The 15,210-nt window shown below is 34.6% G+C and overlaps 1 protein-coding gene across 4 annotated transcripts in view; it reads left to right on the plus strand.

Annotated features, from left to right (window-relative positions):
* LOC106063726 (uncharacterized) overlaps positions 1-13,772 on the plus strand; it is a 33,191-nt gene extending 19,419 nt beyond the window's left edge. For 2 of the 4 annotated variants that reach the window (XM_056008680.1, XM_056008678.1), the window contains exons 2-6: positions 1,647-1,787; positions 2,914-3,118; positions 4,064-4,180; positions 9,664-9,784; positions 10,970-13,772. In XM_056008680.1, coding sequence (XP_055864655.1) covers positions 2,969-3,118; positions 4,064-4,180; positions 9,664-9,784; positions 10,970-12,075 — 1,494 coding nt within the window. In that variant the 5' untranslated portion in view covers positions 1,647-1,787; positions 2,914-2,968 and the 3' untranslated portion in view covers positions 12,076-13,772. Of the gene's footprint in view, positions 1-988; positions 1,205-1,229; positions 1,307-1,646; positions 1,788-2,913; positions 3,119-4,063; positions 4,181-9,663; positions 9,785-10,969 lie in introns of those variants that run through there. The other 2 variants (XM_056008677.1, XM_056008679.1) reach the window with 2 other exon arrangements.
* The last annotated feature ends 1,438 nt before the right edge of the window (positions 13,773-15,210 follow it).

Below are 15,210 nucleotides of genomic sequence, written 5' to 3' on the forward strand. Positions count from 1 at the left end.
TACTTTATGTTTACATTAAATAGAATCTAGTAAAAACTAAACATTATATTATATTTTGTCATTGAAATATAAAGAGGGCAAAAAATTGACCAGTGCGTGGGGATCGAACCTACGACATTCATATTGTTAGAGTAAAGCTCTTATCAAGTTAGCTACCCGGCTATATTCCAATGTGCAAAATTGTAGCTTTAAATGAATGATTCAAATTTTAAAATCTGTTTTTGAACTGTATCCTTTGAGTGACTTCCCCCCTTCCAAAGACTTTTTGTCTATGCAGAAGTGTGAGCTAATAGAAGGAATTGAAAAAACACCACCAGTGAACGTTAGAAAGCGATATGGGACGAAAAACGAGCTAAATGCAAGAAAAGTGGCTAGACCGAGACCAATCGTCACAGAAGGCCTCAACGCTGACCTGCGACGTCGCAACCTGTGGGCAGGTGAGAATAATAGCTCGCTGCGACGTCGCACAGATTCCAAGTACGGTCACTAACTCCACACTGACTTCTAGAGCTATAGATTTAATAACATGAAACAGATAAACAGTCATTAAAAGTTAGTGTGTGTGTGGGGGGGTGTCCATAATAATTAGTGTACCGGTACCTTCCTTAAATTGCGCACTTCTTAAAATCTCCTTGGTCTTTGCAAATCATGATTGGGACAAAGCAACATTGTATACATAGCTATTTATAGAGGTCTTTTTACGAAAATACACTCTTAGTCTGTAGACGTCAGTGTATTTTATTGTTTTAAAAGAAACCAAAATGACTGGATATATTTAGAGTGGACTACTGTTTACCGCTGAATGTATATTTTATTGCTGGACACAAGTAGACTTGAAAAGTCTATTTTTGGTTTTATCTATACATTTGTTTAAATACGAGATCTGACGTCTGCTGTTTTATTGGAGACGTTCTGTTATCTCTCATCTGGGGCCCTATAAAACGAACCGCTTAGCCCAGAGCTATCTCCCATTTGACAACGCAGTCAGCCAACCCCAGTGTTCAACTAGGTGTAGCTGAGTTCGTTTGCTTGCTACATTTTCTGAAATCCACGAAGCTGCGCAACTTGTCAAACGGACACAATTTTTTTTCTCCTCATTTCATCATTGCGGGGCTGGGTTTACGCAACTGTCTGGTGGAGGGATTTAAGGAACAGCTCGAGGCTTGAAAAGTGTCTATATTAATTTTTGATTCGAAGTCGAACAGTAAGTATTATGAGTGTTAAGATGTTTGAATATCAGTTACAAGTTGTATTTGGCATGTGTATGCGAGATTCGTTTTCAGACGCGTCTCTTTTGTACACAATGGTATAAAATGTTTTGTTTTAAATTCTTTAATGGCGTACTTTTTTCTTTTAAACTATTTTTGTGCGTTAAATGAGGGTAGGTGGTAGAGTATATAACAAAAAACCGATGTGAAAATTGTCAACCTTTAAAAACTTTATATTTCATAACCCCAGACATATGTATATTATAATATATGTCTGTGCTCACATTTTTGTGTAGTGGTAGTTAGTATATACAGATATATATATATATATATAGGCCTACATGTATTACGCGTTAAACTGAAAGCGCGGCTACGGTGTCTGGTACTTGAATCAAACCTAGATCTTGACGAAGTGTCCATTCTTTTCTTCCATAACAGACTTCTATTAAACGGATGCTGCACATAAATCCTCGCTTCAATACTGACGCTGCACAGGTACTATCCTATCGCATTCTGGAAAAAGGACTCAAGATCGTGTCATATTTTGTTGTTAATGGTAGATGACACTGACTTACTCAGGTAGGTTGGAAGCATACATTTGTCAGGTCATTTAATATAGGAATTGTAGACACTTTAAATTTGAATGGTTTGGCCGATTGCTCCGAATAGTGCCCCGCTCATGGCAGGGACCCGCAATTTACATTTAGCGTAGCCATGGCTATTGTCACAAGCTTTTCGAGATGTAAAACTTAAAGGGTTAACATATTTAGTGTATCTTAGCATTGACGTAACTGTAACCCACTGGCGCCTGTTGCGTTTGATTTTTTTCCTATGCATGTTGCATAATAAATGTTTGTATAAAAATCTAATTAATTTTAATAGTTGTCATTGTAAAAAAATAATTAAGAGGGGCTTCGCGAGCACCCACTAAATTAGGCTCCGCAGTTCGCAAGGCCGGCCCTTGGTATGAGTCTCATTCCAGGCTCTGCATTTGTTTATTTTCAAGATAAAAGGCCGAAGCTTGGTCTATCCCATGATCACACAGTACAATTAAAGTAGACTTTAAATGCTCAATGACCTTTTGCTTCATAGTGGAATTAAAAAAAAAATATGAATTTCTTTTTTTTTTAAAATTGCGAAATAACATAGTACGTAATTCGCTTTAAAACTTCACTTGCATAATTATAGCTTACATTTCACACTGAGCTCGATGTGTTAATGACTAATGAACTGTAGGCTTCACATATATGAGAACAAATGAATAATTTACAAATAAAGCTGTAGTTTGTTACCACTCAGTCTGGATGGAATCTTGTACACTCGCAGAGTGATCCTTGGAGGATTGCGGGCACGACATGGCCTAAATTGTGCCGATGTGCCTAAACTCAAACTCATTCTTGTAAACTCTACATCTCCCACTTTCCATTCTCAGATCAGATTGAAACTTTGCACAATTATTCATTGTCCCTATAATAACATGCATGAATTGCTCGAAAAATTGACCAATTAATTAATTAGTGGTTAATTAAATTTGTTTACATAGAAAAAGGGCAATAAATTTTGCAGCATTGAACTAAAAGTAATTACGCGGTTCTTTCCCTTATATAACTTTTTTTTTAAAGTAATTTTTTAAAAAATATTCTACTTTAATTCTTTAAATGCACAAAGAAAATGTTACTACTTATTTGTTCGTTTTCGTTCACAGCGACATTTACATTCGACCAGTAGATTTTAATCAGTGTAAATTATAACCAAACACAATGGCTGACAAAGCTTCTAAACATTCCAAGAGCAACAAAAAGTCAGGGGAGACAAACGGTGTTGTATTACTGCTGAACGTCAAGACTCTGGATCAGCCGACCAGCGCACTGAATGTTGAGGAAGTGCATGTAAATATTGGATATGAAAAGGTTTGTTTTGATTGGTTGAAATTACTTTTCTATAAGTGCATCATAGCAGACCAGTTCATTTTGAAATAGTAATATATCATTTTTAGATAGGCTTACATGTCTATGATAAAAAAGATATAGTCTTTTACCCAAGGTGAAATATTGTAATATATTCCTTTCTCAGTTAACAGCAATTTTTAAATGCTTACAGCTGGATTTCTTTGTTTTGCTAACGAAAAGTTGCCCATGTTATATTTTATGAATTTCGTCGATAAGTTGAGGGCAATTGGATAATATGAAATCAAAGGAGTCTCTGTAAAATAATCACATGTCTGAATAAGAGATAAACATAAACTTATCATAGGAAAATGTTTCTTAAAAGTTGATTTGAAATTGAGAAATGAGTGGGGGGCGGAAAAGTAATATTTCGCAAGCCAAATAAAAAACAAAATTAATGTGCGCATACTTCATACATGATTCATTATCATTTAGCTCGCGATTAAAGATGTAGACGTGACTGGGACATTTCTGGAACAAATTAAAAAATATAAAGTTGAAAGTTCTAAAGTAACAAATACAAAGTGGAAATAACTTCTTTAATTTTATAAAATTATCTACGCCATTCTTTCTATACATAAATTAATAAAATAAAGGTCGCAAAGAAGGGTAACTGAGTTATAATATTAAATTGATTTGATCCATTATTACTTCCCTTATCTAAACAACTTTTGCAATAATTATTTTGCGAATTGTATTTTTCCTGCGTTATTATTATTACTTTATTTAAGAACCCACTTTAAAAAAACAATTTTTTTTTTCAAAATTGAAAAATGCAGATATTCTATCCTAACACACATACTAAATCTGGCATAAAAAAACATCAATTAGTATTCATTTATTAATCAAATATTTCTACATGGTGTCATTTGCAAAATTATATACTCCACCTGTTTCTCACCATGTCAGGACAATACCTCTTCCCTAAATCAAAAAATCAGCACTCCAGTACATGAAGCTGACCAGTACAGTAATGTTCAAACGACAGAAGAGATTGCTCTGAATGCCTCACAGCCTCGTGGTGATGTAAGTTTAACCTACACTTTGATATGACATTGGCGTAACAAGGGTGGTGCGGTAGGTACGGGCGGCACCAGGCAGTACAGTATCCCCCCAGTCATTGGCGGACTTGGTATCAAAATCAACCCTTGAATCACTGGCGGATCCAGGGGGGGGGGGCGGTAGGGAATTATAGTATAGAATTCACACAATTTGTTTGCGAATTTATTACTTATGTTAATAATATATATACTAATTATTTATATTTCAACCTATTTTTAGATTATTTCGCCCCCCCTTTCTAGTATTTTGGCCGATTCGGTAGGGTCGGGAGGGGGCGATGGCATCAATCCGCCCCCCCCCCCCCCACCATAAACTTTCGAGTGGGGGGGGGGCGGTCCTATTTATTTGTAGAAATCACAGCTTGCTAACAGAATCAATTAAATGATTAAAACTTGTTATTGGTATTTTAACCGGTCTTTATATAATTTCGTTCACCTGTTGGCCGATTGGAAGGGGAAGAGCGAATACCTCCACCGCCCTTCCCATCTAAACCCTTTGAGTGGGGGGGGCGGTTCTACTTTTATGGAGAAATCATAGTATGTGAACAAAATTAGTCGAATATCTATATAATATAAACAGGTGGAAGTGCGATACATGCAATCCCCTTCCCCCCATCGGACAAATCAATACTTTTTCTTTTTGTATTATAGTAAGAAATTACAAAATTTTAAAAAATCTGTCACTAATATAATTTATATATGCTATAAAGTAAATTCTTATATCGAGTCGCCCAACCCCTATTCTTTAATGCAAAATGCAATCAATAGCAGAAATTATAAAAAGGAGCGAGAATTAATAGTTTTCATTTTACCGCCCTTTCCCTTTCCAGACTGAGTTTGTGTAATTTGACATGAATTTATCATAACTATTTTAAGAAAGACTCTGCTTTGGAAAAGTTATAATTCAAACGAAATTTTTCAATATAACAGTCACGGTTGAGATGAGTTCAAAAGCCAGATAATCTTTTCCTAGTCGACTTTTTCCAACCTTTACTCTATCTCATATTTTTCTAGTTAAATAAATTTAGGACTATAACTCACAATGATTGCTAGAATTTCATTGAATATTATTAATCGAATAATTTTTTTTTCGGCGGCGATCCTCAAAACCTTAATCTAAATATGTGGGGTATCTAATCTTTTCAAAGAACAAATCGGTTTTATTTGCAATGTATTAATATAGGGACTATAAATTCATATTAGAATATTTTTCTCATCATTCAAAAGGCACTTTATAATATAATGAATAATGAGCTGTAGGGCACGAGAATGCGTTACTGCAGTGAAGAATGCCAGAAAACTCTTTTAGCGTCGAGGCTTCGCCCCGAACCCCACTAATAAATAATGAGCTGTAGATGTCAGGAGAATGCGTTTCAGCCGTGAAAAATGCAAGAAAACGCTTTTGGCGTCGGGGCTTCGCCCGAACCCCACTGATAAATAATGAGCTGTAGATGTCAGAAGAATGCGTTTCTGCAGAGAAAAATGCAAGAAAACGCTTTTGGGCGTCGGGGCTTTGCCCTGAACCCCACTGAAGAAGCTTACAGCGCTCTCCCAGACCCCCAAACTTGCAAGAGAAAGACTCTTTTTTTTTCTGTTTATTTCGCCGAAGATTGAGAAAGTCTTATTTTATTCTCATATATCGAATATATATATATATATATATATATATATATATATATATATATATATATGCTGTACGCACGTTTATGCATAGGGTTAGGGTTTGGAAAAAAATCGCCCCCCCCCCACTCCAAAGTTCTGGATCCGCCAGTGCCTTGAATTACCCAACAATTTGACCCACAATTATCATGACATAAGATGGGCGTCCCTTTGTAACCTCCTCATAATGTATAAATTATATTTTTATAATGCATGAAAAACTCAAAGCATGAATGTGTGGGTTAGGTTAGGCAGGCCATCTATTAGTCAATTTTGGTAACGATGTAACTATAGACTTATGAATATGATAGCCCTACTCAGGGCAAGATTTACCTTTGAGCAGAAATTTGGTAGCAAAGGGGACTTGATCTTTTTAAGGACCCCTGCATTTTTGACCTCCAACATCATGACAAGAGATAATGTACTTAATAAATGGATATCTAAATTCCAATTGATACAGTATATAAGTAAAATTAATAAGTAAAAATTATCATTAAGACTCTTTTATTTGAATAATACCGTTGTTTATTGGCGACACAAGTGACAAAGTTCATCTCATATCTTACGTGGTGCTTTTTATGCAACAAAGGCATCTAAAACATCGTCTAGAATCTAGAACAATCCTGTCTAGTATTTTTTTGAGTCCACGTGAAAAGCAAGATTATGGCAGTGGCGTAATATTTAAAAAATTAGGACATTCTTTCCCCCCCCCCCCCCCCGCTTAAGCGGGGGTCCGTGGGATTTTTTAATTTGGACCGACTCTTCCCCACCCTAGCTACGCCCCTGCCCAAGAAATATTTTAGCACTGACATATAATCAATCTCTGGGCTTATAAATGGCCCCATATCCCAAATAGCTTATGGACTCTTTGAAGTCAAAATACGGTACATGGCTTACTATCCCAGAACATCGGAACATGCTTTACAGATTTGTATATGAAAGTCCCGTAATAGATTCATCCGAGTAGGCTAACGCTAATTCTCTTGGACCATAAAAAAAAAACTATAGTTGTTTGTTAATCACTAAATTTGTAAGTTTATAAAGAAAAGACGCTAACCTGACTATAGAGTTTCAGCACTATTAAAATAATAAAATTTAGAGACACTTTATAAAGACTAATTATTAGGAGGTAAAGTAGAAATAATACATAAGATATAAACCACAACTTACAAATACAACCTGATAAAATACATAGAAAGGCACAATGAAAAGGCACATTTTTTAAAACTCCTATCTGTTGGAAGTACTACAAATGCTCTTTCTTCACTATTGTAGGCCTATCGTTAGATTATGTAACCCAAGATCCCGATGTATCTGTTTGTGAGTTAAAGTCAATTTAATTAATTAATCTTTCTCGAGCTCCAGATCGTAACTAAAAAAAAACGATGCACAATCATTTACAATGAACGCTGTAATCAATTGTAATCAAAGTTAGATGATATCAACTTGGAAGTGTGAGGAAAGAGCATTGTAGGCCTATTATCTCCACAATCATGTGACATACGCGGATTCGGTGTCTTTAAATCTCGTACAACTCATTGTTAGGATACTAGTCGATCCAATGATTGGTAACTAGCGACTGTCTGACTTGAACTCCTGCGATAGCTAGTTTCGCTTTTAGGTAGTAACATATATCGATCTTTCTGGATATTTGTTTGACATGTTTCGGATATTCCTTCAGAGTTGAAGATAATCTACTGCTTAGCCCAAACCTCCCGCAGGACGACGGGGGATGGCAGCGGGTAGGGTAATGAACCCGGGACCATCGTGACGACTGAACTACAGTCCAGAGCGCATAGCGCACGACCGGGCTGCCATCCACTGATAGAACGTACTATCACCTTCCCATGTTTCCATTTTCAATAGGTCTCCAGAACAAAAATTTGTATATAAATTTTCCCACGCTTCCATAATGTGACCTGGATAATAAGGATAGATAACTTTCTGCTGGTCAACTAATTGTGTGCTGTCAAGCATGACCTACTGCACACACATGTGACATACAGTCAACCTTGTTGACCGGGTAACATTCAGATCTGAAAAAATGCATGTCAACGTAATTTAGATTAACGTTTGACCCATACACTAGTTCAGTGATTCCCAAAGTGGTCCATATAGACCCCCAGGGGTCTATGAAGACTTCCAGGGGGTCTATGAGATGTCCATGGGGGTCTACGATAATAGATTTCATTTAAACAAGTGACTTTAATAATTTTAACATCAAATTAATGTAATTCTTTCATACACTAATATATGATTTGTACCCGAGTTAATCCTTTAAATATTTATCCTGCTATTGAAGCGAAAATTTGTTATATCTAATTTAAATACTTATTTAAATAGCTTTATTTTGTCTACATGCAATCAATGTTTAACAAAAAGTATACAGACTGTACAGCGTTGATTATTTAAAATTGGTATTTATTCCTTCCTTGTCATACTAGCGGTTGCCTGAGTGCCTTTTTATACCAATATGAAATCAATTATGCTGGAGGATCATTTGAGACAATGCCTGCACCCTGACAAAATAAAGATTTGAAAAACGTTTAAACACTCAAAGATCAGAATAGACCCACACAATCTCTCTTCTACATCATATAGAGAAGATAATACTTTGTGAGCGTCTTACAAAATCTCTTTACATATAGCAAAATACGGAAAACACTATAGGTAAAACATTGATTTTACCCGCCGTTGTAGTTTTAAATAACTGTTTTACACAAATCTACATCTGATATTTTTAAACGAATTTCTTTAATCAACAATACAGTTCAAGGTCACATCTGTAGCATAAGTTATAAAATTAAAAGCTTTTTTTTTGTAATTATTTCCAAACGACATATATACTGTTACGGATCATCGGCGTCACAGGCTCTGACAGGGTGTAGCGCTGTGTGATGCAAACTGCCTAAAGGTCGCCGGCTCCTTATTTTTAACAGGGTTGACCCACGAAACCTTTCCCATGTTCGGGTATAGCTGCAAGACAGCACAGTTTGAATTTACTTTTCCTTCTGCTTGGTGGGCTGCAAGCCATGTCTAATGAGCCCTTCCTGCCAAAAGGTTACTAGTTTGGGTACTCACTAGGTACTCACCTTCACCCCTTCTCCTGTTATTGAAAACAGTCCTGCGCACCCAATATTTGTGCAAGACGTGAAAGATAAAAGAATACACGAGAAACTTGCGAAAACTTTTACAATGATACATATGGCTAATTAATTGATTGAATGATTACTATTTAATGTTTGAGGACTACTTCATAGAACAACAAAATCCAATATGAAACATAATATCCATAGCAAAGGATAATAGATGTGCAAAAAAAACAAAACATTTCCAATGTGTTTGGTGATTCCAGTAATAAATATAAATTTTTATTTAAATTAGTTTAAATTTGAATTTTATCAATTAAAAAAAATAGATCTCTATAACCCTATGTGTAGCTGTAAATTAGTTTTTCACTCTTTAACTCACTACAGTTAGAAATTTGTTTTAAAAATGTTTTGATGTAATGTATTTGCAAAAATTAAATACAAGTTAAGTAGGGGGTCTACCAAAAGCCAGAAAACTTGGAAAGGGGTCTACGAGACAAAAAAGTTTGGGAACCACTGCACTAGTTGGACCTTGTGTTGACATATGTATAAATTACTTAGTTATCTCCCTTGTTGTTAAGAGCTAAATAGTTATTTTTTATTATTTATTTGTGTTAGAAAAATTAGTCCAGAATTTTAAAGTGGCAATAGAAAAGAATTTTATAATGGTAAAATTTAAATCACCCTCATCTGTCTTTAGACTCAGAAAGAGGTGTCATCTCCTGGACAAGAAATTAGCATTCCACTGGATGAAGCTGTCCAGTACAATGATGATAAAATCCTTGAGATTGTTCCAAAGCATTCGACTGTACTGACCGAGAGTAAGTTCTTTTTTTTTTCATGAAAATTCTATAGAAGCAAAATGAAATTAAAATAGAAACATGAATCTTAACACCACTTATCATTTAAAAACTTTTTTTTTTACTAGCAATTGGTGAAATGCTGTCAACAATTAAGCACAGCTTCAGATTTTTTCAAATGTGCTCTTATCTCTTGTCACAACTATAAAGCAATAGTTTATTAAATTTCTACATCTTTTCAATTAATTAGACAAAAACTTATCTTCTTATCTTATAGAATACAGACGTTACTTCAAAAAAGAAGATGATTACGTCCTACACATCATGCATTCAGTCATGTATGTTAACCAATGACTTAAATTCTGCCAAGTCACTGGTTTTCCTGGCTAGCTCAGGCAACCCATTCCATGCTCTAATAGCACTAGGGAAGAAGGAGTATTTGTACAAATTTGTCCTAGCATATGGGATGAGGAATGTGCCTCTATCTTTGTGTCTTTCTGAGTATTTTATTAAATTTTTATTTTTGTATTTGAAGATTATGGTTCAGTGTTTTATGCATAATTGCTACTTTACTTTTGAGTCTTCTGTCCTGAAGGCCTTCTAAATTTAGTGATTTTACTAAAGGTAAAAAACAGTTTAGGTTATAGGTTAATTTTTAAGTAAGAGGGATCATTTGCTATGTTATGTTGTGGGTGGGGTGTAGGCTATATCAGTGAATGACTTAATGAGGTCATGGATCTGGGTTGTGTAGGCCCTAATTGTTAATTCTCAGTTGTTGGTTTGTAGCTCCCTATATCTAGTACAATCAAACCAATGTAGGTGTATTAAATATTAATGTAGAACTTGAAATAAATAAGTTTATTTAAGAACAAAACTAAATATAACTTTTATTTATAATTCTACACAGAGTCAACTTTATAGTAGATGCATGTGGAAACACAATTGAAATAATTTAAATTACATACAACTCACTACAAACACACATCCTTTCTGTCCCACGTCTCTGTCTCTCCTTCAACTTACCAATCCTCTTTTATTCACTTTAATTATGTCAGACCACCTTGTATTTTAATCTAAAACTCTTCAACCTACCCAACTAAAATATCCCCCCGGCATACCTCATAGTTACATCACAAACACACACATACACTCTATAATAGTGACAAAGACCTTTTCTTAACAAAATTATTTTTTTCTCAATTCAAGGTGATGACGACAAAAGTTGGAGGATGCCTGTTGATATTTTTTCCTCAAAGAAACAAAGCAATTACAAAAAATACTCCAAGAGATTAAAGTCTTACTATAAAGCCCAGGATGAACTCATTTCTGCCTATGAGGAAATCACTCAGCCTATTGATGTTCAGTCATCTGCTGAGGTTGTTTCAAATGCTGGCCTTAAAAAAGCTGCCCTGTTTTCAAAGATAACCCTATTCATCAATTTCTTACTGCTTGTTGGCAAAGCTGTGGCTAGTGTTCTATCTGGTTCTATATCCATTATATCCAGCTTGCTTGATTCCTGCTTGGACCTTGTAGGTGGTAGTATCATGTGGTGGGCCACGAGGGCAGTGAAGCGACGTGATCCATATGATTATCCACAGGGGCGCACAAAAATTGAGCCAGTAGCCATCATTATTTTGTCTGTTTTCATGTGGCTTTGCTCTGCCTTTCTCATTAGAGAAGCCATTGAAAAAATTGTAGGCTTAAGTGACATGTCATCAAGTCTACCAACTGTTCAAGCTCCTACATTTGCTATTGCTGGAAGCACAGTTGTGATAAAGCTTATTCTTTTTTTAGTGTGCAGAAAAGTTAACTCTCCAATAGTCCAGGCTTTAGCTCAAGATCACAGGAATGATGTCATGTCAAACTCTGTGGCCATTGTGTTTGGCTACCTTGGCTCTGAAAATTTTTACGAAGTTGGGAACATGTATGGATTTTCATACCTTGATCCCATAGGTGCAATGCTGATCAGCTTATACATTATGTACAATTGGACAATCACTGGGAGAGAACAAATGAAGCTCCTTACAGGCCATACTGCTCGGCCAGACTTCATAAGTAAGTTGACCTGGATTTGCTTCAATCACCATCCACTAATTCAACACATTGACACAGTCAGGGCCTTTCACTTTGGCAACAACTTTCTGGTTGAGGTGGACATTATACTGCCAATGGAAATGACTTTAAAGGAAGCCCATGACATAGGAGAGAGTCTCCAAAGTCGACTGGAGAATGTAGCCGAAGTAGAAAGAGCATTTGTTCATTTGGATTATGAGTTTACCCACAAGCCATATTCTGAACACAAAAGAGTTTAAAGGATGCAGGCAGAAGCCTCATTAAGACTTACTTTAAAAATCCAAATAAATACTTTATGTATACATTCTTTATCGCATAAAGTCCTTATTTTCAAAATCACAATGTTCCATTTTGTATTAAACAACTCATGTCAACTTTATATATGTATGTTGTTCTATTTTTTTTAACTAAAAACTGTTAACATATAAGATACATAAATTCAAATTTTACTGTAAATTCTTTTTTATCTATGTTCATCTTGGTATTAGTTAGATTTAGGATCGGTGTCTACATAATGCTTTTTCTTTTCTCTTTTTGTATCATTATTATTATTTTACATGTGAGCTTATAGAAATTCTCTGATGCTGCTAGGCTCAATAATCATATAAGAAAAAATAATAATTTACTAATAATTTGAAGCTCTCTTAAGTGACCACCAAGGAGCAGCAATACTGCTATTTAAAGGACAATTACAATTTACTTAATTTGATATATACAGGGTACCAAAGATGACTCCAAGGTCTCTTGTTACCACAATGTGATTTCTTTTTTAAGTTATAAACGTTTCACCCAATAACAAAGTCAATGAATTAAATAAAAAAATGATGTCTAGAAGAAGCAGTCTTATCTATTTTCTAAAGTAATAATTGCTAAACACATTTTTAGGACTTTAAAAACCCGACTTATGCCTAAATAATTTAAAGTTTAAGCTTGATCAAGTGTATATAAATGTTAGAGGCTTGTTTTAGCAGCAATATATATATTTTTTTTTTTGGTGGGGGGGGGGGGGGAATCCTGCACTGTTTTTGTAGAGTGCAAATCAGTATTAAAAATACCAAGTAAAATATATATGTATAAAAAAATATATTAGTGAATTCTATTTTAGCAAACTAAACCTGTTATTGAGACTGAAATAATGGCAGATCTATGATATATAGTGTAGGAGAAACCAATAAGCCTTATATTAATATTAATGACATTTTTTGTGACATTATAGTCATACTGCATTTCACAAATAGATTTTTCTTTAATGTGAAATCATTACTTTTTATTTTGAATGTGATTTTAAATGTTATAAAACAGCTGTTTTTATAAGGCAAAAAAAAATGCACAATGTATTCCTCACAACCAAAATTAATTGACCCATTATATTTATAAATGGTAAAAAAAACAGTTACAGAGGGGACCTAATATTGTAATTGTTGGCAGCATTCAGTCATAGAACGACTATAATTCATCTTGAACACTTTTTCATGTGACTGTGGAGCCCTATTTTGGAGAGATACTCCCATCCACATATATCGCATATATTGTAATAATATTATGCTTCAATTATGAAAGGACTGTGGGAAAATAAACAAAAGCACACATTGCTAATACATTGAAAGTTTGTTAAAAAAAATAATAATTTTCTTTATATAATTTTTTTTAATTTACTGCTGATCAGCCTGTACATATATATATATATATATATATATATTACATAAAACACAAGTAAATTTAGTAACAGTTGAATGCCTAGTAATATCTTATTTCCATTGTGCATGATTCAAAGGAGCTGTTAAAATCCATACATAAAATGTGACCTATTGTTTTTATTATTAAACATTCATTTGACATAGATTTCAATAGACAAAACATGTCATTTATTATTGCATTGTTGTTTTCCTGTGGTATGATCAAAACAGTATATAAAATAAATATATAAGACTTTTAATTCTGGTTTTGAAAATATGTATGTGTATGAAAAAAAATGCAATTAAATTTAAAAAAAAAAAAAGTTTACTTTCAGAAGACCAATGTAACTATTGCATCTAATTAATTACTCCTCCATAGGAGGGTCCCAAGGTAAGAAAGGAGGAGAGTTGAGCGCATGGCTAGCTACCCTACCCTGTGGAATAACCACTAGCTACAGAAACACAAAGCAGCAATTACATGATAAAAGTGATAGTGAACTTGGATTTTCAAAAGCATCAAAGTTTTTAGATCTAAACATGATTGACAGATGAACAGACAGACAACACACCTTGAACACACCGTAGGGACGTTCTCAACAAAATAGCTATAGTCTTAAGAGCTTGGTTGAAACCAAGAAGACTCAAGATGTCTCAACTGACCTAACTTGGGTTTTGAACACTGTGTCATTTTCTGAGGTTTTTTTCCCCAGCTCCATCTTCTTTCAGGGGCGAGGCGTAAGTGCCGTTAGTGTGTTCTTGGTTTTTGTCTTGGGTTTTTCCTTTCCCCCTTTAGTGGTTATATTGGAGCACTGGTTTGACCAATTGTCAAAATTCCATAGTTTGAAAGATTCTCTTTTTGAGCCTTCTTCAGTGAAGGACTCAAGATTTCTGTAATTTTGCTCTTTAGAATAGTAAGAGCTACCCAATATAGAGTTTTTACTTTTTCGTCCTCTTTCGTAGACTTGGACGGCCTCTTCTTATATCTTGTATGTCCCAAAGGACTTTCCCAGGATACGGGTTTTCTCCCTTGCGTTGGTTGGGGACCAGACGCCACACGAATGGGTTCTCGAACATGTAAGGAGAACCCACTTTATCCGGAGTCAGGTCTAAAGTTGTCACGAGGCTTGTCATTGTGGCGTTGACGGCCCCATGGCCTGCCAATTTAAGGAGCAAAGTGTCCGAAGTGTCGATTAAGCCCCTTTCTAGTTCTTTTTTCTTCGTTCAAGAAAGTTTTAACAGGCATATAGTTATAAAGGAAAACAAATGAATTCAAATAATAAAAGGAAATTATAAAAAAAAAAAAACTTTAGACTCCCACACGTCTCAATTTTTTAGTTTTGTTAATATGGCCCGCGGGCCGATCTAGGTTGGGCATAACTGCATTGAATGATAATAATCATATTCGCGATTACAATAATCGCTCACGATATATAGGCCTACATTGATTTATATAACTAGCTGATACTGCTACTGGTTATATATATATAAGGGCTTTGTTATTTATAAATATATATGGTAGGCCTAATGTTTTGTTCTATTTTTGTTAGGTGATATAAACTAACATTTTTTTAAAAATAACAATGCCAATGTTAATTTAGTTTTATTTAAAAATACATTTTTTAAAATTGTGTGCATTCTTTACAAAGTACATATTTTGTTATATATAAAGAATTTTTTAAAAAAGGGGAAAAAATATAA

The sequence above is a fragment of the Biomphalaria glabrata genome, chromosome 13, assembly GCF_947242115.1.
Source record: "Biomphalaria glabrata chromosome 13, xgBioGlab47.1, whole genome shotgun sequence".
NCBI classification, from domain to species: Eukaryota; Metazoa; Mollusca; class Gastropoda; family Planorbidae; genus Biomphalaria; species Biomphalaria glabrata.